The 25975-nt window shown below is 43.1% G+C and overlaps 2 protein-coding genes across 2 annotated transcripts in view; one reads left to right on the top strand and one right to left on the bottom strand.

The window, feature by feature from the left end:
* The window catches only part of ERICH3 (glutamate rich 3), a 32954-nt gene extending 28496 nt beyond the window's left edge, over positions 1 to 4458 (top strand). The window contains 2 exon segments of the mRNA XM_035564410.2: positions 2045 to 3870; positions 4387 to 4458. Coding sequence (XP_035420303.2) covers positions 2045 to 3870; positions 4387 to 4458 — 1898 coding nt within the window.
* Positions 4459 to 8514: 4056 nt separating this feature from the next.
* The window catches only part of TNNI3K (TNNI3 interacting kinase), a 74365-nt gene continuing 56904 nt past the window's right edge, over positions 8515 to 25975 (bottom strand). Inside the window, exons 21-25 of the mRNA XM_035564477.2 lie at positions 25358 to 25467; positions 18858 to 18917; positions 17115 to 17284; positions 13939 to 14018; positions 8515 to 8757 (exon numbers count right to left, since the gene is read on the bottom strand). Of these exons, the coding sequence (XP_035420370.1) occupies positions 8681 to 8757; positions 13939 to 14018; positions 17115 to 17284; positions 18858 to 18917; positions 25358 to 25467 (497 nt within the window). The 3' untranslated portion in view covers positions 8515 to 8680. The remainder of the gene's footprint in view (positions 8758 to 13938; positions 14019 to 17114; positions 17285 to 18857; positions 18918 to 25357; positions 25468 to 25975) is intronic.

Below are 25975 nucleotides of genomic sequence, written 5' to 3'. Positions count from 1 at the left end.
GCAGCAGACAGATTAAATTCCATATACACAGCTATGTGTATAAAAAATCAGGTGCTTTTTCTCCAGTCTCAGAAGAACTGATAACTATTTTTCTTAATACATTGCTGGAGGGAACATTCAGTTAAATGCAATTACACGTGTCTTGAATACATGACACCTAGAAGAGACAGCAATTCTTGGAAGACCTCTACAAATAAATGTGTTGAGGCAAGACAGTATTTCCATGGGTTAAATATGTTCTTAAATAGGGACAGATGCATCCTCCAGAGCAGATTCTGGAAGGCTATTTGTCACTCCATGGCAGAGGCAGGTAGACAATTTGAATGAGACTAGCTGCTAGGTCTGTCAGTCTTATTGTACTTATTTTTAAGCAACCAATTCTTTTCTAGCAGACCTCCTAGTAGCAGAAGTGCCAACAGATCAGCCCAGAGGCACATTTCTCATGGTAGTTTGTCTCTCACAGTGGCAAGAGAAGATGCTGCTCACAAGGACACGAGAGGCTCTGTTTTCTGTATTTCAGTCATTTCACAGCTCTCCTGTACTCAGATCTGGTGTACAATAGCTATTAGAAAAAAATGCCTGCCTACGCCTTTTTGTGTCTATTTATGGATCTGATGCCCATGAGTTTGTCTAGTCATTAAATATGACAGTGATTGACAACTAATTAAGAAAGACCTATATATGTACACACATATACACACGTGTATATATATAAAAGAAGAATTTTAAATATACAGGGCAGGAAACTAGTAGTACATATAAGCAATACACCTGGTGCAAGGTGCTTTTGCAGGAAGGCATGATTTCTCATATTGCAACATGCAATATGGAGTTATTAATTTTGAAGTGTGGTCTAGTGTTCAGGTGATGCATGGTCTGGTGGGAGGAATCAGCTTTCTGTGCTCTCTCCTCTCCTTTCATGGTCTCCATTCTCTCTCTGTAAAATTTCTTTTCAGCCTGTCCTTTATTCTGGCGCCTTTACTGTCTGCAGCTGCTTGAGCTGCCTTGTGCACCTTCTGCGCTCCTGTGCAACTGACCTACCTAGTGAGTGATCACATCCAGCTCTGAAGGGCAGGAAGGGATGGGGGCAGAGGGGAGTAAGCAAGGCCAGTGGAAGGGTTGTGGGAAACCAGACATGGGCTCCAGTCCTGCTGGCAGAGATGAGAGACAAATATTTTCCTCTCGGCATGTTGGTCACCTGCAGTCTTTGGCTGCTGTTCCAGAGATGGGGTTTTGTTGCATGGGTGCTTGCCCAAGCAGACAGCAAAAAGCAATGATTTTGGAGTGCAGCAGTTGTGCAAGAACATCAGATAAGTCAAACAGTGTGAGACGATTTGGGGCAAGAGAGCCTTTGCCCAGTTTGCAAAAGGGTAGCTTGGGGAGGACATTGCTCCTTGCTCTCTTCACTGGCACAAAACCTCCCATTTTCTAAATAAGAGCCTGCTGTGTTTGTGCAAAACATGGGTACAGCAGCGCAGCCTGCTGGAGGTGTCTGCCCAGGGACAGGTCCTGGAGCACCAAATTCAATGAGGAACGTTGCTGTTAAATTCCCAGGGTGTAGGAAGAGGCCCTGTATTATTCCCCAGGTATAATTACAGAATGCATGGGAAGCAATTACTTTGCATGACCAGCTATGTTCTTCTTCCCATGTATGCATATTTTATATGAGCAGTTTACCACCTATTTCTGAATTTTGAGTGTTATTGTCAAGCTTGCAGCTATTTTGCGTACACACAAGCTCTCTGCTAGGCAGGTGAGGGGGGGAGAAAGGAGTAGGAAAGGGCAGGCAGAACTGTCAGAACTGAAAGCCAGTCATGCATCGACATTTTTGCTTAAATTTATCACACCAGATGCCAGAATGGCAGCACCAGAAACCTAGTCAGAGCACAGGTGCATGATAAGAAGCACCATGGCAAGTCTCTGTCTTGCCACCATGCTGGTATCCCTTCATTACTTGGGAGAAATAATGTTTTTAACCCTGTAAACCGGCCTTAACATTAACTCAGCTCTCAGTAAAACTAATGTTTCAATTGTGTCTTACTAGCACCAGATGGAGCTTTCTTGGCAGAAGGAACAAGAGCACGTGATGTGCAGAAGGCAGCAGAACAAGAGGCACGAGGAGGGCAGGTGGCAGGGCAGAGACAAGCACCGGTGGAGGAAGGCCGTGTAGCTGAGGAGGGAGATACTCACACTGACGAGGCAGGATGGGAAGCGGCCCGGGCGGCAGATGTGCTGCCCGAGGGAGAGGTGGTGGCCATGGTGCCGGCGGCGGGTCAGCTAGCTGTGGAAGGACTGGCACCTGCCAGGGGGGGCATGGCAGAAGGAGATGCCAAGGAAAAGGAGCCAGGGAAGGGAGTGCCTGGAGCAGAAGTGGTAGCTGGGGGTCAGAAAGCTGTGAAGAAGGTGATGGAGAGTGCGGGAGCACTGCAGGAGCTGGGGAGCGAGGGAGAGGAACCGGCGGGCGTGGGGGGGCCGGCGGGCAGGGAGGCAGACGGGGCAGTGTCTGGGAGCGGTGAGGGAGCCGGTGAGCTCTCTGGAGGAGGGGAGGCCATGGAGAAGGCCTCTGGGGTGGAGAAGGCAGTGGGGATGGCAGAACCTCTGTTGAAGGAGGCAGTGGGTGACACCATGTCTGAAGCAGAGGAGGCTGTGGAGGAGGGACGTTTTGCAGGGAAGGGCATTGTGGAGGATGCTGTATGTGAGGGAGAGGAGGCTGTGGAGGATGCAAACTTGGTAGAAGAAGAGATTACAGGAGTGGCTGGCCTTGAAGGAGCGGAGGCTGTAGAAGAAGCTATTTCTGAAGGGGAGGAGGCTGTGGAGAAACCTGGGGCTCTCAGGGAAACATTAGGGGATACCAAAGTTTGCACAGGCAGGGAAGAACTAAAGCCAAATGAGTTTTCCCAACTGAAAGCTTCAGGGGAAGAGAAGGCAGAGATGAAGGATGCTGCCAAAGGAACAGCAACATCTGAGACTGACAGACCACCAGAAGTGGAAGAGAGCTCTGTCCCAAGAGCAGAGGAGGTGGTGGAGGAGTCTGTGGATGCAGGCAAGGGTCCAGTGTTACAAGTAGCATCTGGATTAGGGGCTCTGGTGGAGGCTGGAAGGGATCCTGCAAGTGAAGGGTCATCTCCGTTGGAGCAGACAGCAACAGCAGGAGACGAGGAGGGTTTAGCAGAAGCACTTTTGACTGGAAACCCATCTTTGGGCAGTGAAGCAAAGCCAGATGGAGCAATGGGAGAAGAACTTGATGGGCTAGTGATGGGAGTATCTGCAGAGAAAGCCGGAGCTGAGTTGGGAGGTGGAGGGGTCATGGGGGGAGTGGCAGGTCCACAGGAGCTGGAAGCTGCAGAGCAGGGATTGCTGGAGTGTGCTACAGATCGGGATGGGATAGTGCTGGGAGCGGGGAGCGCTCCTGGAGAGGAGGTGGTGGAGGAACCAGCGCTGCCCACAGAGGGGCTGTGCGAGAGCACAGCTGGGGAGGCAGCTGGCACTGCAGTGGGGAAGGCAGGGAATGGGGGAGGACTGGAGCCGGTGGGGGGAGCGGTGGGGCTGGAGGCGGTGGTGGCTGGGGATGGCCGGATGGGTGATGAGGTGGGGGCGTGGGAGAGGGGGACAGAAGCAGGGGCAGGGGGACAGAGCAGGATGGGGGTGGCAGTGGCAGAGGGTCCAGCAGCCCAGGGAGGGACAGTGCAGGCAGGAGCACAAGTCGAAGGGAAACAGTCTGGCCTCAGTGAAGGTGCCCAGAAGAGAAAGGCCGAGGGTGTCTTGGAAGACGCACAGGGTGACTCTGGGGCGCAGGAGCAGAGGAAGGAAAGTCCTGTGAGAGGAAGCCCAGATGCGGGAGCTGCTGCCACGAATGGGAGCTGCCGTGAGGTGAGTCCTGCCTGAGCCTACTGCTGGCACGTTCCTCTTCACGTCCCCAGGCTCGTGGCTGTTGGGAGCAGAGGATGTCTCATATTCTCACTGCTGCTTTCTTATGCTCCCCTTAAGAATCTGCCACTGATAGCTGGGGTACAGGATGACAAATCCTTCTGCGTGGCAGCTTCTGCGTGCTTACCTGTTCCTGAAGCCCTGTTGCATGTACCTTCACCATGGTGCCAAGGCTTGCAGTCCCGTGTCCTCTCGGCCCTCCAGCCATGCCCAGTGCCCTGTGCTCCTGGCTCCCAGCAGCACTGCTCCTGCTCCCAGTGCTGCTGTCGATGTGGAGTGGCCTCAGTGTCACCACTGCTGCTGTCACTGCCCGTGAGCTCTGGGCTGCAGGCCAGCAGCGGCAGCTGGCTTCTCCGGTTGCTCTGGCATCTAACTGCAGGAAGTGTCTTACAGTGGTATCTCCGTACCTCAGTTTAGCCTATTTTCTGTAAAGCTAACATTTTTCTCGTCATTTCCTAGGATGTTGTAAACCTGGATGCAGCTGTCATGCCCTCCATAGGGCCCCAGGACAAGGAAGAAACGGTCCTCTAAGCTTTTTCTGCAGCTTCTTCAGTGCTGTTTTCTGCAACATTTACACATCTACTAGATTTGTGCCCTTCAGGATACTCCTTTATTTTACTTTGCGAGTACAACTGTCTCTCACGTTCTCCTACAGCAGCTTCTCGGTGTGCAGCGGACAGCTCAAATTAGCAAGTGCATGCCAGCCCGGGGAACAGCACTCCGTCGTAGTTATGAAGACCACAATCACAAGGATTGTTCCACAGCTGCCACACTTGCTATTTCCAAAACCCAGAGAAGTATTTCAGTGGGGAACTCAGACACCCCTTGCTTCTGCTGGCTGATAGGAGTGACAGCTAAGGATAGGTGCTCTGTGTGTGTTACTGTAGGACCAGAAATGTATGTCTATGTGCTTGACTGTATCTCCACTCTGTGCATTTTTCTGTGAGTTATTTGGCTTTTTAAACTGTAAACTCTTCACTGTGAGATGGGGTTGCGTCTTCATTGGCGTGCGCAGGGCACTTGAGCACATCAGTGGTTTGATCTGGTGAGGGGCACCGCGGTGTTGCAGCAGGAGTGGGAAGGAGCCCTGTCACGGGGAGCAGCAGCCGCGCAGGGGGGTGGCTGCTGGGGACTGCTTGCCATGCAGAGCCAGGCCACACTTCAGTGCATTCTCAGAACTTTGAAAAGATGTTGGGAAATGTTAAATCAGAGCAGTTGTAACTCATTTACGATGTAAATGAGGAAAGCCTGAGCCTTTTGCTTTTACTGGTGTTAGGTGTAGCTCCCCAGGCCCATGCAGTCTGTGGTGGAACTGCTGCTGGTCCCATGGCAGCGCGTGGTTCAGAATAAGGACGTTTCAACCCCGGGTTGGCTATGGGTCTCTGCTGCCCATCCCCTTTTCAGCTCCCCCACCTCTGGAGGGACCCTGAGGTCCTGCCCACCAGCCGCAGGGGCGGTAACCATAGCGGCACGTGGCTGTAGCTGGGTTTTCAGATCAGGAATGGAACTGAAACAAGCAGGATTTTGACAGGTTTGTTACTCTAAATTATTTAAGATCAATACACATTTAAACACATGCAAATTTAAATGCAATCAATTCATTTTTGTTTCCTCCTGTACTAAAGACGGTTGCATTTGTATTTTTAATCTGGATACCAGGAAGTATTTTGAAAGAAGAAAGCAGACAAAGAAGACTCATAGCTTTACTGTCATCAGCAGCTTAAACAAAGCATTGCATTAAGTGATCCTTTGTGGTGCAGTGGAAATGTTTATTCTGTGCAAGATAGGCAATATTTGCTTACAAAGCATGTGTTCGACTTTTGAGAACTCAGCAATGGTCCTTTCCTTTTAACCAGGAAGTGTCCATAAAATCAGTATTGGCTTATTCTTTGGACCAAGACGTTTCCAGTGTTGCTCAACATAAAAAACTACAGTAAATAGATAACCTGTGTTTACATACTCTACAGTTGAATACACCTGGTATACGAAGTGTTCGGAATTTAAATTAATGCTAATGACCTTCTCCAGAGTTTTTTTTTTCTCTACATATTTGCACATCTGCATATTTACTTGGGTCTATTAAAAAAACAAACAAACAAAAAAACAACCATGATGTATCAGTCTGTGTAGTTCACTGAATTTTTGCAAATGATCGAATTGTAAGAATAATACTTGGCAATCAAGTAGGGCCTTGTCTTCAGCAGTTATCTCTGCTTTCTAACTGAATGCCTAAGTAATGTTGGGTTGAGTGTTTGTGCTACTAAAACTGGATCATACAGATTTGTGGTCATGACCAGACCAAAGTGTTTTACGAATGCACATGCATACACAGGTTGCTCAAGTGTTAGGGGTGGACAAAGGCGAAAGAGGGGAGTGCAGGGATTTGCCTTAGCAGTGATTCCCTGGAAGGTTCAGGATTACAGCCAAGGCTGTACTCAGGCAAGTCACGAACCAAACAACTGTCTTGTTTGACATTTATCTGCTTTACTGAGCACAGGATGAAAATGGGAATGGTAAGAGATTTGTGTGTCATAGGTAAGTACCAAAGTGATCAGCAAAGCATCTCAAAATGCTGTTAAATACTCTCACTCTGCAAAACAAGAGAACAGGGAACGGGAACGGAGTCCCCATTGCAGCACTGACTCCACGTTGGGGCAAGGGAGCCCCGTGTGGCTGTGCCTGAGGCAGGGGTCTCTCCAGCTTCAGCTGCAGGGCAGCGTCCCTGCCCCAGCACGTCCTTGTCTTTTCTGCGGCTGATGAATGGCAGCAGGCGAGGCAGTGGCAGGACCCCTGCCCCACAGTGTTGTGCATGCGGCCGCCCCAGCAGGGGACTCCTCCTGGAGCAGCTTCTTGCCAGCCTCCAGCCTCTGCTCTTGGCACTTCAGCCATGAGAGCACTTTTTTTTTTTCCTTATGGGTGGAATCTTCCTTTAAAGATACCTGACATTCAGAGCACTCTGGAGATGATTAAGTGGTGGTGTGAGTTTGCAGTAGCAGATATAACTAGATCCATTCCAACCTTTTAGAAAAGAAGGCAAGAGTTGGTCTCTAAGAGGCACCTGAACTCCCAAGACACTCCTGGGCTGCAGAAGATCTGGATCATCAGGGAAATCCCAAAAGAGTAAGGCAGCAGTGACTGTAAGTGACAGGAAAACTGATAATACATTATTTAAAATACTGCAATATTTATAAATGGTTCTTGTGTGTATAATTTTAACAATTAGGGAAATGAGTCCTGTGGTTAGGAACATGCTGGCTCTCAGAGTTTCTTGTATTGCTCTAAAAAAACAACCAAGCTCCCAATATTCTGGTTTTACAGACTGATAGAAGATTTTTCCCTAGGTGAAACAAAACAAATGGAAAAAACACCTGTAAACCTCACTAAATGAAACCTTCCCCATTTTTATGGCTTCAGGATTATGAAACTAACAGCATGCAAGACATGAGTCAGCAGAGCCTATTACTGATTTATAGACCGTGTCCGTCACACTGCACAATGCCTTATCACACAGCTCAGTTCAGACACTGTAGTCATAAGAACGCAACATCCTGAATAATATCCACAGAGCAACATGCAGTAATCATGAACCCACATTTCTACCCACCTAACATGACAGTTGTGTATTCAAATGCAATTAAGGAATAATATTATAGCAGTGTTGCTTGCAGCAAAATTTTGCTATTTTCAAAACAGATTCCAGAAAAATAACAGCATAATTTTAACTGTGTAATTGCTTCTAGAAGAAGAGTTCAAGTTGTCTTGCCCTTCCCCATTTTTTTTTTAAACTCCCAGTGAGAAATTTGTTGCAAACCCGGTACCGGCAGGCACACTCAGCACGCACTAGATGACACTTTGCCTCGGAACTGCTTTGAGTGAAAAATGTAGCTCTGTTCTGCTTTAGGATTATCACACTTGTGGGACAACGATTTTACTTGTCTGCAGTAAACATAGGTGGTTTGGGATTTGATTTGCGTGTTACCCTTCTGGTGAAAAGTTTATTTTGAAGTTCCCATGTTGCTTTTTTGTTACCAAACGACCGAACTAAAGCATGTACTTTTTAAGAAAAAAAAAAGGAACTCGAACTAAAACAAGGAAGCAGATGAGAAGACAGAAATGTCTGGAAGAGTACAGTTATGATGGCTACCCAAGTACCTCATTATTCTCAGAGAGCAGGAAAGCAACTGCAGATCAGGGCTCAGAAAAGATGTAGTGGGGCTGCTGTGCTGGCAAGCTGTGTGAGCCTGAGGTACTGAGAATGAGGGACAGGGTGCTTCTGTGACTGTGGGGAGCTCAAAAAAGAGACAATCTTGTTCAGGAGCTGGGAGCTGGAGCTTGGCCTGGCATGGTGGCAGGAGGGACAGGCTGCTTCTCGTGGTGGCGAGGAGGGCTGGGGCTCCGGGGCAGCTGCTGGTCAGGGGGTGCGGACCCAGGTAACAATGACTTGCAGCAGAGCTTTGAAACTATAACAGACACACCTTTACTTTCACCTCTACAGATTTTTAATGCTCAGGCTGAAAGTGCAGGCATTCACTTTGTTAAAGGTAGATGCACACCACCAAAAGAAAAAGCCCCCTCAAGGTCAGCAGAAAAAGATGCTAGCACATAACATGATAGGGACATTCATTGTCAGCAAATAAAGGGTTCAGTTTAGGGACCGTCAATATAGCACGCGATGCTTGGGAGTTGGGCTGATATGGTAAGAACAGTTGCTGCCGGTTTTCGGTGACTTTCTGCAGGAAGGCGGTCCATGCTGTCAGCTGCTTTCTTCAAAGCTACCACTGCTGCTGCAGGAATGAAATCTCATGGTACTCATGGGATCCGACACGTAACCTGCAAGATGCAGAGGGAAGTTCATGTGCGTCATGACACAGAAGCGATTCTCTCCTACCTTCCCCTGCAGTGACAATGTCAACAAAATAATGTGCGTATCATTTTGAGATAAATAGGCACTGATCACACATACCTTTTTGCTGTCTGCAAGTCACCATTCAATATCATCTACTGAGGAGAAATTTAAATGGGAAGTAAACAGACCCAATCATTCATGGAATGAATGCAATGTAGGCAAACACAAAGAAACTTTGGTGACTGACATAAAAGAAATACATAAAATCTGACATAAAATCTCAGTGTTTTAATAACATTTGGCATTAAAAAATATATATTTTTTTGTCCTTTCAACTAGAGCTTAGGAGAGCTCAAAATCAGCATTCTGACAAGTGCTTTTAAAATATTTTAACTTTTTAAATTCTTGACACTACAAAATGGACATCAACTGTTCTTGACAGTGCTGTGTTTCCAATGAGCTTTCCAAGAATAAGAAACTATTTCTCCCTTTACACTGCCATTGTCAGCTGCTCCCATTCCCCTTGTTTTACTGTACAAACATAAAAATAAATCCCATGTAGTCATCTCAAATTTCCTGATAACAATGCATCATACAGAGCCTCTCAGATGCTCAGGGAACAAAGAAAACTAGTGCACAAAAACTTTCTGGGGTGTAGGGGCTGGGAGAGAATTAGGAAACATTGTTCATGCTCCTCCATGCCAAATTCCTACTGCCAAACAGAAAATATACACAGCTGCATAAAATTAGGACTCTGGTAACTAAAATCGCAGTGACCATTACATCCCCAAGCTGTAATCCATAACCAACCTTGGTTTATCTTCTAATCTTGGCATGCTGTGTTTTGAAAGCTGGATGTAAAGTGTATCCTTAAGGAAATCTTACTCATGTTCTAAATATGCCATCTTAAGCCCATGACTGTTTTCATGCATGCTGGATGTGCCCTGGATGTTGGGAGGTGAAGGAGGCATGTGCCTTCATTGAAGCATTGAAGTTAAAGCCATTGTGCTTCACAAAGTGGTGGTCTGTGATGGGGCACATTACAAGAGCATGATGTACTTTTAACGGCATCTTTGGCCATGGTGACGGCACTTTGCACTCTGATAGGTTTCTCTGATCATGCTGGGTGGAAGACTGTCCACATGCTTCACCATCAGTTTCTTTGACTTTACTGCTTCCACACAATGGGGAACATTTGCTTTATTAAATGCTTTCATGTTTCCAAACCCCTCAATCACAACCTGTGTTTTTTTGTTTGCTTGTTTGTTTTTGTTTGTTTATTATTATTTTTTTCTTTTCTTGCTGTGCCTGTGAGTTTTGTACCACCCAGGAGCGAGCTTACTGGGTTGCTTGGCTTGCCTTACTCCCATGGGCTTCTTCTTGTCTGCCCTATGTGTCTCCTCTCAGCTGGATGGTACCATTTCCAAGGGCCAGGGATGGCACTATGCTGCTCCACAGCGTTGGCTTGTACAGCCACACAGCTGTTCAGGGAATGCACGCATTTCCTTATGCTGCAGGAAAGGTGCTGTGCTGCAAGCCTTGTCAAGACCATCTTTGCTGTTGGGAAACTTTGGTGGTTGTTGCTGCAATGTCAGTAGCTTGTCTGCCTGTGTCTGAGTGCTGCGATGAGCAAGGATAAGCAAAGCTAAAGTTAAACTTTCTGTTTACGCTAATCTTAAACTTTAGAGGATATACAGTTCTCTTTGGCCATTGTGTATCTATCTCATGTGATTTTGCTCCTTTCAATGTACTTTTTAACTCACAATTTGTGACACTTCCCACAAAGAGCAGGTCCTTTGCTTTCACTGAAGAGGTCATGGCTGTGTTTATTTGTAAAATTCCTGTTTTCAAACACATTCAGTGAAGAAAATTGTTCACTATGACAAGGGCTCTTGCAGGAATGGGAGCAGGGTGCTTTTAGGGCTTTTACTAAGAAAGAAAAAGAGTGAATGTATTCTTTATTGCTTACAGACTGCAAGTGCAAATGAGGATAATGGAAAACATTATGCAAAAAGAAAATGAAAAAAAAAAAGATCAAAATGGAGATGAATAAGGAGAGACAACAGTGAAATTGGTTTATGTGCCATAAATAAAGAGTGCAAATATTTGCAATCATTAGACCAAGCACTCTAATAAAAATGGTATCAGGGCTTTCTGTTTTCTGGTGTGCTGCTGTGCATTGCAATGGCTTGATTACTCTACCAGGATCTTGAAGGCTGGGGTGCAGTCTGAGAGAGTGGTGACTGGGCTGCAGCATGTTACGGAGGGCCTCCAGAGCAGCTGGTTTTGGTGCTTTGTAACAGGGGATAGTGATTCTGATGTTCCTCAAGATACTTCTCCTGGTGACACCACAGGACTCAACTTTGAGCTGCATAAGCCTGATGAAATGAAGTACATGGCATGGAGTTTTCCAGTCCTGTTGTGTCTATCAACCAGGATCTTGACGTTCCTCTGTACCTCTCTGGCTTTTTCCACTGTTACCTGAGTTACTGCAGGGTTCAGCTTGGCCAGCTCTTGGCTCAAGAAGGTTGTGATCAAGCTGTGCTGCACCATGATCCTGGTGTACAGAACAGCAACATGGAGGTCTGGCTGGGGAATACCTCCCTTCCCACTTGCATACTTTTGTTCTCTTCTGTGGAAACTAAAATTCAAGAACAGGAATATTTGCAAATAAATCTTGAGGTTTCATGTGTGGAGTCTGAAATCACACCTTAATTCCACAGTTTAAATGAAGCCATGGACAGTTTCTTTTTTGACCAGCCCTTAATTACCTTTTGTCCTTTTGTAGTGCAGACTTGAGAGACCCTCTCCAGTCCTTCCTGGATGGTCTTACTCTAGGAGTTCACTGAACAGTCCCTGTTTTGTTCCTGGCTTCTTCCTCCTCAAATTTTTCAGCTGCTGGATGAATGATAAAAGCTGTGCTGGGAGGAACTACTTTGTGCAGATGTGGAATATGGATACATCAAGAAAAGTAGTAACATTTTTGTTCTTTTTTCAGTTTCAAAGGTCATTAGCTCACTGCTTGTTATGGCATCAGCACTGCTCTTAGCACTGTACTCAGTAAATATTTATATGACCATTTTTTTTCTTTTTCTCATCCAATGTGCTCAGTTCAGAGGAGGGGAGGTAGTGCAACAGACACACTGGGGCCAGTGAAAAACAACAAAGATAACAAATAGGATGTATATATGCTTCAGGCAGAATGAAACACTAAATTCTTTTGTTGCTAAAATGTGTTGGAAAGTAGCAGAAAAGTGGCAACAGATGACAGGAAAGGGGTGAGGGTGTCTCAGGAGAGGGGACAGCTTAGCTGGCAGCAGCAAACTCTGAATGAGGACAGCAGCATCATACAACCTGTGTCAACACAGTTGTGATTCAAACATAGAGAAAAGCATATGAAAGCACATGGAACATAGAGAAAAGCATATTTTTGCTCATACATACTCAGTAGGTATGCCTGGGAGAAACAAAGACTTTACATCAAACATAGCACATAACACCCCCTGATCCTAGCAAACACCTCCCTGGTGGGAACTCCTGGCTGTCAGAGACCACAGTGTACAAGTGTCCTCAGAAGTCTGTGTTGTCTTCAAAGTCCAGCTCTGCTCCTTGGCACTGAAGATATTGCTGTCATTCTCCACCATGTCAGCTTCATGGCTCCCACCACTTCTGTTTGTCTCCTTTGTCAGTCACATGCCAAAATCTGATACAAGCATTTATAAAAAAAATTCTCTACCCAGTTTTCAAAACCAATAGCTGGCATGGGCAGTGCCAAAGCCTAGGTCTTTCCCTGGCCTGTGGCTCTTTTGTAAAAGTGTATCATAGCTTTGCTTTGCATCTGGCATTGCTGGGTATATGGGCAGCGCTCTGGCATGTTTATCCCTTGAGCAATCGTTTCAGAAAATACCTTCATACACTGCTCTGTATCCAGGGTTTCCTGGATTTTCATGCCTGTTCATGGTCTGAGGAGAGCCAGAATATCTGCATGGCTCTGGGTGAACGTAGGAAGCATGGACTGTGGTGCTCTCATGAGGTACAGATAATTGCGGTGTGCTGTGCTGATGTTTGCTCAGCAAACACAACAATCACAGGAGATGGGTCCTGGCTGCGTGTCAGCATTTAAACAAGGAAGTGCCATCCCATTGACATGGCCCTGGAGCATCTTAGGATGTTCAGGCGAACAGATCAGCTGGTGCTGGTGGATGGCAGCTGGGGGAGTTTCTGAAATTGTTTACTTGGTAGGTGTGCCCACTTCCATATTGCTGCACAGAAAATTACTGAGCACCTGGGCATAAAACGTACTATCCTGACAGCTAGCACATAGCAAAAGTTGTTTCATACCAATCGTAGGTCTTTCTAGAATGCAGCAGCTGAGCCTGGTGTGAATGAAGATCTGCATGAAGGTGAGATTAAGAATCTGCCCTTCAGATCCTCACCAAGAAAGATTTATCTAAGATATCTGAATGCAATCTGGTGGATAGCATCCTAACGCCAACTACATTTCATATGCTCTTTATTTTAAGGATGTACTTATAAATTATGCTATTGGGCTAAAAGTTGCTCCAAGATGAAACTACTCTTTGATTGGGAAACTGTAAAGAAGCAGGTAGTGAGCTCATGAGCCATTCAGAAAGGGTGGATGAGAAACTGAACCCCATGTTGCTGCCTGCAAGATGAGACCTGAACAAGATCTATTTAACAAGAAAGGTTTACAGGGGCTAGGAAATGCTAGGTTGCTCTTTGTGTGGCAATGCATAAAAACATGCTCAAATGTAGTAGGATGGAAAATCAAGAAGAAAAGGCAAGAAGGAAAGGCAAGAGGAAGAAACAGTCAGAACATTTGTTCTGGAGAGGAGCAGAATGACAGGATGTCCTCTGAGAGGAGTGAAGTTATGATGCCACAATCTTCTCTTTATTCACAGATCCATGCACACAGATAAAACAGAACATCCCATTCCCAAAAAGCTTGAGGCACAAATAGATTGAAAGTGGCAATGCGCTGCATGGAGTAATGGGTAAGACCTCACAAGCTCTCACTGACTGTAACTAGCAGTCTGCATTGAACATTAATTTTTTCATCAGGCTTTTTGATACTGCAGGAGACCATAGCTCTGCACTGGTTAAACACTGCAAGATGCTAAGAAGTGTATTGTGCTAAAACTCACCATTTTTGTCAATCGGTGGGTACTGGAAGTTTCTTCTCATGTCATCCAAAGAAAGACCCTGAGAAAGGTGTTGCCCAGTGCTGCAAATTAGATAGGAGGTGTCAGTTTACATACGATATATATATATATATATATATATATATAGTATATATACATATCCATATATATATATATATATATCCATATATATATATCCATAGTAGATGGAGGCTTCGTTAGCTGGGTTGTTTCTGCTGTGGAATGGAGTTGCATGCTGTGCAGTACTGCATAGGACACGAAGCTGTCGGCAGATAAAACAGGGGACAGCCCAAGAAAAACAGTCCAGCTGGGGAAAAAAAAAATAGGGCCCATTCTCTCTGAAAATGCCTATGCTTACAAAAAAGAAATCCTAAGAAACCATTGTCATTAGAAAGTGAATTCATTAATCATCTCAGGGTGTTGTATAATTGAAAAACTACTAAAGCTGTAGAAGCCATTCCCTTTGCATTGAATGCTGTGCCTCTAGATGAGCCTTCCTGGGTGCTATTTATAGATTTGAATGTTGTTAGTTTGTATGGCAGAGCATTTGATAAAAGCATACAACTTTAAATAACTGGTGGGGTTACAGAAGAGCTCATTTTGTTGTGCTAACAAGCCTCAGTGCTGTATTGAGAACACTGAATTACAGGACAAGAGGGGCACTTTCAAGTGTCCCTTTTCTCTCTCTTGTATCTACGCTGTAACCTAAATACACCAATTTCTTATTCCTTTCGTGCGCATCTATTACACCTAACAGCAAAATCTGGTCCTTTATAGACAATAAAAGGCTAGTTCACATTCTTTCCATCTTGACCTCAGTCCCCACCTCCATGTCCTGCCAAGGCAGTGTACATCAAAGCAAAGAAATTCAGCTGGTACCTTATGTTGCCAGATAAACGTTTTAGGTGTGATTTATATTTTTATATGGAAGTTTTCAGCATCTGTCTGCAGGTGTTTGCCGTCTGCCTCTCTGTCAGAGCCCCCAAAAGTGAAATGATTGATTTACCATGCTCCTCTACTCCAGCTCCTCATTTTAGCTGACTGTATGTCTGACTTTCCACATCCCTGTTACCAGGAATGAATCACAAGGGCAGGGCTTGCTCTGCTATTAATATTTCTGACTGCTAAGTGGTGCTAAAGGGTAAAGTTTAGACTAAGCGCACAGCTCTTCTGGCAGAGATAAAGAGACCATTTCATTTTCATAGTACTCTCAGTCCCCATGGGACAGAGACAGGAGACTGCTAAATTTGCCGTCAAAGCCAGGTCTCCTGAGTGGTAGGGTAGACTGCCTCAGATATTAACTTTAATGTTGTGGTTGTATAGAGAACCCATATGTTGCTTTGCCTTGAAAATGTTGGGAGTTCTTATCCTTCTATGGGCATAAACTGAATGAAATGCAAATTTTAAGATGTGCCCCAGTAGGAACAGCTACAGCAGTGCTCTGTGAGGCAGAGATCCCTTCCTCTTCCTAAAGGAAAAGGGACTTTGCCTTTGTATTTCTTGCCATGGTACCTTCTGGGACAGCCTGGTTTCTGCCTGTCTCCTTTTTAGCCTGGATGCTTTCACCTGCAAAATGACAGCACCTGGCGGTGCTTGCTCCTCTCAGTGCAACACCATTAGCCAGTGTTAATTAAATCATTCATTTGATCATATCATGATTTGTGATCGAGATGAAAAAAACTGAAAACTAAAATCCAGAATTGAGAAACACAGTATTAAAAAATGACACCTGTTCAATTACTTCGCTTTTCTATCGCAGCCATTCTCTGAGATCACCAGACTCTCCTCATGTTTTATCTTCACCTCAGGCACTTACGGTCAGACAGCTGGGTGTTCTTCCTGCCCATACAAATGCCTCTCAGTAAATAAATTCCACTAATATGAAGAATCTAATAGGGCTGATGGCATGTCAGAGAATGGTTTTCAGACTCTTGGTTAGACACAAGCTATACACTCCATAAAAGGGCCACGTAAGTATAAATGTAATAGTAACCAATTTTCCTCACACACACTCATGGCATTTCAGTGGGTTCTTTCTTCCCAAATTTGCTTATTTCTAGGATTTTCAACTGGATTTTCTCAAACATGCCTTATTCCTCCTCATCAGAAGGATGTCTGCCTAATATTTTGGCAGAAATAACAAGCCATGCTTGTGCTAGGAGTGAGCAGGTACACCTAGCACATTTCTTCAGGGCTTAGGTTTCTGCTGAGAGAGCTGAGCTAAGAGGATAACTAGCAGGTCCTGCCATCCTATTTTGATGCAGCAGACTAGCACTGCCTTTTCTATTTGTCAAACAATATTAGAAGTTTTACTGCCTCCGGTATAACAAACTCCTTCTTCAAACACAAAAGCTCCTGTAGGACTCAGCTCCCCTAAATGGAAATTACTTCACAGAAGTAACTGTATGAGCAATTCTCCAAAGCGTGGCCAGTGCTCACAGTATGAAGAAGGTTTGTAAGGCTCTGCAATAGTACCAGGTGTTACTTCCAACCACAACATTTGGTTATACAGTGCTGCCCATGGTCTAGCCTGTTATTTACCATCTGGCTACTGATGCCACACACTGGAATATATATATATTTTTTCCCAAAGAAAAGTGTGTCTTTTAGCTTTTCTTTGGTGAAAATTTCCACATTTAAAATACACTGTGGTATAATCACTGGCCTTCCCAGACCATGAGGGGACATCCTTCTAATGACCACCTGTCTCTGTCCCCTTGGATAGGCAGTCATCAATCTTTGGTTGCATGTGATAAAGTAGTGGTACTGTGTGTAGAGTCCATACAGGGAAGCTTGCAATTTTCTACTAATTTGATGTTATCCATTGTGAAAAAAGCAAATGCTTAGCAGTTGTCTTGACAGCAGGACAGCTTCCTCGGCATTCAGATAACCCAGACCACCATGTTAGAGCAGCTACAGGAGAAGACAAGATTGCAAAAGTGCTTTCCCAGGCTGGCCCTGGCAGTGGATCAGCTGTGTACTGCATACCCCAGGGTGTGTTTCTACTGCCTGCTTCTCATGCAGCCACACCTGGTAGTGAGGGACAATCCCTGCCACAGAGAACTCCCATCTGAGCCAAGTGAGCCATACAGCCCTGGGAAGGATTCTCTCTGTTTCAGAGTAAGAGCCCTCCTGAGCATGCAATGGGTGGAACGTACCTCTGTGACCAAACAGCATAAGCTCTTGCATTTAAAGCATATTCCAACTCAAAACGACTACGTAATGCTGCAACATGACTACGGCCAGGACCTCCACGTGCAACGAGACAGTCCGAAGACGAGGAAGGAGACAGAGAACCACTGCTGTTGCTAGAGGCTGGAGACATTAACTGGATTAAAAAAAAAAAAAAAAAAAAAAAGCACAAAAGGCACTGTTATTACATTACATCCATACATATCTTTCCTCAGCTCCTTCTTTCTCACAAGTTGTGTCCCATATTTCCTTAACGTTTGGCTGAAAAAAAAAAGCCTTCTGACTTTGAACAGCTGAGGAGGACAACTGGATGCTGCCTGCCAACAAAGTGGTTGGTTCATCGTTGCCTGCAGTTTTCAACCTGGGATTGGATGACTTTCAAGAAGATAAACTTTAGCCCAGACGCAAGTTACTTGGCTTGTGAGCATTCACTGTGCAGCTGGGAGGCATTGCTGCTTCCCTAGTGGGAGCCATTGTGTGAGACTTTCCCACCTGTGCCAGAAAGGTGGCGGTGCTGCCTGATCAGAGTGGTCCTGTCTGAGTGTCTCAGGACAGGAGTTCGGACTGATGGGACAATGTTAATACAGGGCTAGCACATTAATATGTGTGTATATACAAATGCATGTATGCAGCAGCAGGGCCATAGACTTGCTGGCACAAAAAGTTCCTGTCATGCCTGGATTCAGAGATATTTAAAAGGAGAAGAAATGATTTGCTGAGCAAGAAGAAGAGCAGGAATTAGAGGGAAGTGGAGAGTTGTCCCCAGAAACAAGGCTTTGCCCTGGACACAGTGGAGCTTAAGTCTAACTCCAAAGCTAAATAAAGTTGTGTTTTTGGTTTTTTTTTGTGTGTGTGTGTGAACTCTTGATCCAGATTTCTTCCTGCATGCACTGCTGCCTGTGTATCATAGAAGTCAGGTGTCCCACGAGATGGCACTGTTTCTTGTGATATAGTGCTTCACAATGTTTTGCACTTAAAAGCTTCCACCTACGTGTAGAGCAACCAACTGTAGTCAGAACATGAAGAAATGCAGTAGATTATAGGTGTCTTTTCTGATCCTTAAGCTCAATAGCGGTGATACATTTTAAAAGGAAGGATTTATATTTTTTTAAACTCTTAAATACGTACACGTGCACACAGAAAATATAATTTTAGGAACTGCAACCCTGATTCAAGTTTAGTTGCTGTTTGACCACTTATTTTACACCAGGCTGAATGCTGATACACCCATTTATGGCATAGCCACAGGGCAGAGCAGGAATTTGCCTTTGCATTCATCCTTCTTATGTTTTGTGTTTTTACCTTTCTTCCATGGGTCTTGTCCAGTTTGTCTTTTCTTCTTCTTAAACCAAGTGGACTTGGGTTTGATGAATGGGAGGAAACAACCTGCCAAGGACTAATGTGAACCACACCTCCACCCCACTGGTCGCGCTCTCTCATCAGTGTTCCTCTCTCTGAGTAGTTGCTGACACTCACAGCAATATCTGGTGCCCACTGCCTCCTTCTGACACCCATGAAAACCATTACTGACAATGTGTCTTAAAAATGCAGTGTGTTGGTTTGCAACAGGATGAAGCAACTCAAGCACTTTCAGTGCACTTTCAGACTCAAAAGCCACCATTCTCCTCAGCACCTGCTGCTTCCCTTATTTGTATTCCTTATGACACTGCATACACGCAGATATACCACAGTAGAAATAAGGTCCTTACCTCAATATTACACAGACATTCTTCTAATTTTGCGACCACTTCTGAAAATTCTGGTCTTCCCTGTGCATACAATAGAAAAAGCAGAGCTGTGTTAAAAATAGAAGGGACATCTATGATTAAAAAGACTAACAGATATATGATGAATCACAAATCCACTCCATTTCCTTTTCTTTGATTTTCATTGCATTGCTGTCAGTCTGCTTGGGAATCTGATGGGAACTGCAGGTTTAGTACAAAGCTATGAAACTAAGAGTCGTGTGCTTAACATTAACTGCATTATTCTATTTTTCCTGTAACAATTAGACTTGAACTAATAATGATTAGGTCATAAGATTTCAGTAATATAATGAAATATTGGTGTTCTTTCTGTCACATGATGCCAACTGTTGCAATGAGATATTCCAGATGATAAAAAACAAACAAATAAACAAACAAAACCAACAAGGAGGAACTACTTTGGAAAGATACTGTGATCTCATAGAAATCTCAGGCTTCAGTAAGTTGCTTCAATAAGTTATTCACTGCTGTAAGTTATTCACTTCAGTAAGTTATTCACTGCTGTGAATAACTTGTGCCTAGCAAAATGTTCCCATGCGAATAACTTCCCTCCAAACATGGTATCCTTCACAGGGTCAAGGAGTTCTCAGAGTTGCTTCTTCTCTGGCTGGTGCAAGGCTGGTTGGAAGAAAGGAGATCTTGTGTGATGACTGGACAGAAACTTGATTGTGAGGTGATTTCAGTGGCTCCCTTTATAAAGGATTTTGTTATAAAAGTGGTATGTGACCAGGTACCTAAGTCCCCTCTCTTGCAATATTAGAGTATCACTGAGCTCTAGTCTACAAAGTGTTTAAGAAATACTTCATTTATTGCATGTGACAAGCTCTACCACCTTCAACAGAACTTGATCAAAAGCCCATCAGAGACTATGGAAGAACTGACCAGTGCCTTTAAAATAAGAGTTTTACTTACTAAACCTAAAGCAATGTTTATTTGTACCGAGCCACAGATTCTATGGCAAATACTTTGATTCTCATTAAATCTTACAAATTAAAATATCTAATGGAAAATGCTGGTTAAGAGCCAGTCTAATTTTCTTTTCTAGTCATCCATTTGCCTTTGTAAACAACTATTTTCAGGAGTGTGCAGAAAGCAGATGTTCAAGTACTTGATAAATGGAAACAGTGACATGATACATAGGAACTAACTTTCAGTTGGGATGAACCTTGAATGAAATTAAATACAATTAAAAGGATAAGTCTTCAAATCTGGAGGCATTTCATAGATGTTCAGCAAAATTCATCTAGATAGACATCATTTTATTACCTAAGGGTTTTTTTGTTTTGTTTTGTTTTTTAAACTAAGCTAACCTAGGAGAATTCTGTGAACGCTCATTGAGCCCCGAAGTTCAACCATTTTCCTGTAACAAATGACCCCTCTTTTAAATAAATACAGAGACAAATAATATGTTTATGCACCTACAGTGAAATTCTGCAAAATGGATATTTATATGGTGATGTTTTTTACCATTTAGGTATTTCACTCATTCTACTTGTTATGGTGGTTCACTAATAGCATTCGGTTCCTCTTCTTGTGTGTTATGCTCAGAAGCTATCACTGTGTCAACGATTATTATACATGCTAGATACATACATGGTATAACTGAGACACTTTAAAAGAATTGCTTTTTAAGCTGTGCAGTGAATTTATAGCAGTATTCTAGATTTGTATTCACTGTTTTAGGATAGTCTTTTGACTGTACAGCAAACCTTTCAAATGCTGACTAGAAGGTGATAACATTGTAATGTTCTTTGTCCTATGGCTGTCCTGAAACTTTTCTGAGGCCTTCAGAAGTAATCCAAAATCTTTGTTACTGAGAGTAAAGTAATTTTATGTAGCAGAACACCTTTTAAAAAAGCTCATTTGGGTAAGATTTTGCCCACATTTTGTGTAAAATTCAAGTTATCCTCTGGCTGATTGAGCTATCAATTGCCTTATAATTCTGCCATGCAGCTCTATAACATTAGTAAGATTAAATGATGTTCAAGTGATACTGATGAGCAGCAAAGTGCATTAAAATTCTGAAAGGATGTTTTCTTTTTATTTGGGGGCTAAATGAGCTGTGGAAATGCTAACAAGATACAGTGACTCTATTCATTACATACTGCTTGCTTAAGTCAACAATTTACTATGACATCTTATTAATAACTCTAAACAGAATGTGAGTTGCTTGCTGATGGTTATTAGCAGATGCTTTATAGTTACATGGAAAAAACAAACAAACTGCCCCCCTCACCCTCCACTCCATCCTAACATTAGCTCATAAAAGAGGAAGACAAGACCATATTCAAGTATCCAGGAAACTTTAACAAAAATGAAGTAAAATAGCTATGAAATAAGCTAACTATGCCATGCACAGAAAACACATTTTATCTGCAATTCTCAAAATGAAATATTAGGTAAGTATCCAGTCAGGAATACAGTAAGGGGGCAAAACTCTCTGAAGGCAATTGGTAGCCCGAAGTTACACAAATCTCCCTCTTCCACTGTCTTGGTACAGCTCTCAAGTACCAGAATAAGGATAGGTTTAGGAACACAAAAACCTGTCTTTCTAAGCTAAGCTAACTAAAAATGGTACTTAAGGGCAAAAATATAGGACTCTGCTTCCAGCGTGAAGTTCAAAGTCAGAGTATCTGGTTCAATAATATGAAGCGGCATATGCGACAAGGCTTCTGTAACACCAGAAAATTATAGAAGTTCTAAAATCCCTTCCCATTCATCCATATTGAAACTCTCATTTTGTTAAATGAAGTCCTTGAATGCCAGCATAGCACCAGCAAACCAAACATACGAAAAAAAATATTTCCAAACCCAAAGCCCATTCGTCCAATGTGTCTCCTAATGTAGCTATCCTACTTCATGGAACATTTTCTAAACAAACTGAATTTCTAGTCTCTGGAGCATTTTTCTTGGCTTTTCAGACAGTTGAGGGCAATATGCAAAAATGTGTGTGTGACTGCTGCAGCTATGTATGCAAAGATGGTATTATAGACACAGGGTCACTTGCCTGGCTGATACACAGAAGCACAGAAAGGACCTACAGGATGTACCCATCTCTGTAATCCTCTGTGAGAAAAACTTCATGGAGATGACACTCATCTGACTGCTTGACATTTTCTATCACCAAACAACACTGTCAAAGCCCGGATGTTATAAACAAAACCCATTATTCTGGTGATCTACACATGCCAGAACAATAACACTGTCAGTAAGACAACACTGATTGGTCTGAGCCAGCACAGGTGCCCACACACTCTCATAGTTGCAGCTGAATTGTCATGTGCAAATACACAGGTCTGTGTATAATCCATACAGTCAGAAAATACAGGTGGGATGTGGCATCAGAAGTGTTCTAGTTATCAATCTGCTTTGGAAGATTTCATGCTCAAAATAAGGACAGAGATCTAAAGACTGTTTAGTAAAGGGTCACTGCTGTCTGTCTGCCATGTATTTGGATGGTCTCAAGCACCATTAAATCCTGCTGTGGCACTAAAGGCTACTAGTTTGAACTAGTTAGTTCATGTTATCTTTAGTGCAGAAATAACAATAGCTTGCAAAACCCAACATAAAACAATATTTCTTTAACCACTGTTGTATATTCTCAGAAGGGAATACTCATGCATTTTATTTTCTTTAATGCCGTTGCTATTGAGTTAATTGGGTAATCAGCCAAACTTCCCCACTTATTAAAAAACCATCTTAATTGTAATATATGAGAGAAGTGCCATAGTAACAACTTTACCACAATAACTATGTTATATCAGACTCTTATCCTGCAGATAAGAAGATAAGAAACTGCTGGGCTACTAGAGAGAGTAATTACAGCAAATGCAACACATATTTTTTGAAATTCAGAGTACAGTTGCTTTCTGTTATAAAGAAGAGTTTATTAATTGTAACTCATTTCAGAGGTTTGTGTCTATCAGCATTAATCAGAATCCCATCTGAAAATTGCCAGTGTTATCAATAGGGGAAAAAAGTGTTCATCATGTGTACTATTTTAAGCCTCTGAAAATTAAATTCCATATCATATAGGGAGCAAATTGAAATAATAGTAAGACCCATAAGGGGTTTAGAAAGCTGGAATAGGAGAGGCCGATTTTAGGATTAGCAGTGGTATAGTTTATGAGAATGAACCACTCTGGCAGAACAGTGCATGTGAAATGCATCTCAGAACAGTAAAAATGATAATAATAAGCAATGAAGTAATTTTGAAACATAATGGAACAGATGGCTTTCAATTTTTAAGATGAATATGTCATGTCATGGTATAGCAAAATAAATAAATAAATCTAATATTTGGATGCACAAAAATCCAAGATGCTTCTGATATCAAGCACTTTGAAGTGGAAGACTGGAGGAGGGCTGTGCCCCTGCAGTTCAACCCAGGTGAGACAGATTATGGCAGTGAGTTGGGAAATGCAGCTGGACAGGCTTATGGAACTTTCTCTGTGCTATGACAGAGAGATTACAATACACAGCATGAAGAGAGCAAACCACTGGTATGAATTCCTGCTGCTCAGCCAAGGGCTGTGGTGAACAGCATTTTCTTCATCTGCACTTGGCAAAGAAGAGTGTTTGTGAACTTCATCACAACTCTCCCTCTCCCCCTTCTCCCCTTTCCCTTTGCCATGCTTCAGTGTCCTCTCCATGGGAATACTGCTATGATTGCTTGGAGCAATCATAAAAAAGCAGTGTTTTTTAACTAAAAAAAAAAACAACACTTTTTTTTTTTCTTTTTCATTTGATCATTGTTTGCCAACTGTTCTGTTATTAAATATTATGTTTTTAGCTATATATACAGCTTTGATTAAAGGTATAATCGGAAACAGAAATCAAAAGCCAGAATATTTCTACAGCTTGCAAATCATGTTCCTGTTTCTCTTTTATAGCAACTCCTATAAGAACAAAAGCCTTCAGCATCCCTTGTGGGAGTTTTGCCTCAAAAGGAGGCTTGAGCTTGCCTGATTTTGTCAACCTAACGCTTCTAAATAAGCAGCAACACAATCATGGATGTTAAAGAGTCTCAGTAATGGTAAGAATCAGACAGCAAACATCTGGTTCTGTCAGAGCCAAGCAGTACAACACAGAATACAAGCAAGAAAAAGATAAAACAGGAAATGTTAACTGACCAGAACAGCAATTGATTCTTGTGACCTGAAACATGCAGCATCAATTTAATTTAATGTAAAAATTCACATTTACAATGCTGGAACTCACATCTGTTCTCTTTAATGTACAAGGTGCAGTGCTTAAAACATCACTGTGCTTGTCTTACTAATGTTTGCTTGATGGAAAATACTATTTATTTATTTATTTACCAGCATCTGTTAAATTCTATCTTAAATTCACATAGCTTACTAAGATTTCTGGTCTTCTTCCATCATAAAGCACACATATCCATTCCATTCCTAAGGTGGCAGGGACTGGTATTTGGCCCTCTCTCCAGGACAAGTGCTCTTCCATTCACAGCCTGGTAGACTGCTTTTAAGATTACTAGCTGGAGATCTCATAACCAGTCACCACAAGCTCGCCAAACAATTAGCTAGAGATGCTACTTGGAACCCAGAGTTTTGCATATAAGAAGTTCTGAGCAGATCCAAAACATTCTTAGTTCAACTTCAAAACCCAAGGTTCTGAAAACGCATCGCTAAGATATCACCTTACTAGGACTGGTCTCTAGGCCCAGGCAATGCATCTTCATTAGCCTTACTATGCTCTGTTTGAGAGAAGAAAAACAGAATCTAGAGTTTATCTTAATAGCAACTTAAGAAAAAGAACACAAAAGAGTGAGAAATTTTGTGTGCTATGAGCTGAAAGCAACTGCCATGAAGAATGTAGCCCTAGAAACAAGAATTCCCATAACTTCTGTCTGTGTGTCCTATCCCCAGCTGTTCCTAGAAGGGGGACTACAGTGATGTGCCAGAAAGGCCAGGGAGGGGACTTCTGGCTGTATTCGGGTCCTGCTGTCTTCTGTACAACTCTTCTGCTGGTATCTTTTCAGTGTATCAGGGAAAAAACCTCAGGGCATGGTAGAAAAACATAAGCTTACACAATTCCACAGTAACTTGGTTCCTCTTTTTGATGATGCAAATTTCACTTTTGATGTGGAGAAAAGTCAGTAATTCATAGAAAAAGTCTACAGAAGTCTGAGAGCAGAAAATACTTTTCCACTCGGTATAAGTCACAATCAAACTTTTATAATATAATTACTCAAAATTTAATTGAACGTCTAAATAATCGTTTGCTTTTCTCCTCAATTCACCAACTATTCTGTATTTCTCAGCATTTCACCATTATCTGTCCCAGATAATCTGCAGTGGCACTTCTCACGGTAACCGGTGCTTTTGGGGAAGCCCTGTGAAGTCAGACAAATGGCTGGCCTAAGTGTCCGTACCTCTTGTCCTGCTGCCTCTCCAGCTGTGTGGAGCCGGGGCACTCACCTCAGGGCAGGCGTTCCAGCCTCTCATCAGTAGGGCAGAGATGGGCTTGGGGATGGAGTACCCGATGGGCGGGCGAATGTGGTGGTATGCCATGTCTGCTGCCGCCGCTGCTGCAAGGGAACAGCCCAACAGAGACATGTGAGCATCCAGGTGTTACAGGTGTTCCTAGGGGAGACACAGACTATCTGCTACTGCCATACACCCCAGGTACAAAAGTCCATAGCCACCACACCTGTGGATAAAAACTTGTGGCTTAAAGAGGCTTTCAAATCCATACCATTTTTAAAGATAGCTAAGACCATCCATGGTCCTGAATGGAAAGACAATCTAGTTCAGGTTCATCCCTAAAAAAAAAATGAGTTAACCTTTTTTTTTGTTGTTGTTGTTTTTTGTTTGTTTTTAATAAATTATTCTCCTAATTATTAAGACAGGATAATGTGTAATCCAGTTGCAGATAAATTGGTAACAACTCAGATATCTTAAAATAACCTGTGGTTAGTTCTATTACATTCTATTACTAAAATTAATTCAAAGTGTTTCTTTAGTAAAAGTCTAGTGCATATCATTTTATAAGCTATAGCCCCTACAGACCAACATAAAATTGCCAAAATATTTTCC

This window comes from Cygnus atratus, chromosome 8, assembly GCF_013377495.2.
Source record: "Cygnus atratus isolate AKBS03 ecotype Queensland, Australia chromosome 8, CAtr_DNAZoo_HiC_assembly, whole genome shotgun sequence".
Lineage (NCBI taxonomy): Eukaryota > Metazoa > Chordata > Aves > Anseriformes > Anatidae > Cygnus > Cygnus atratus.
Note: the sequence above shows the minus strand (reverse complement) of the source record. Positions and strands in the feature narration are given on the sequence as shown.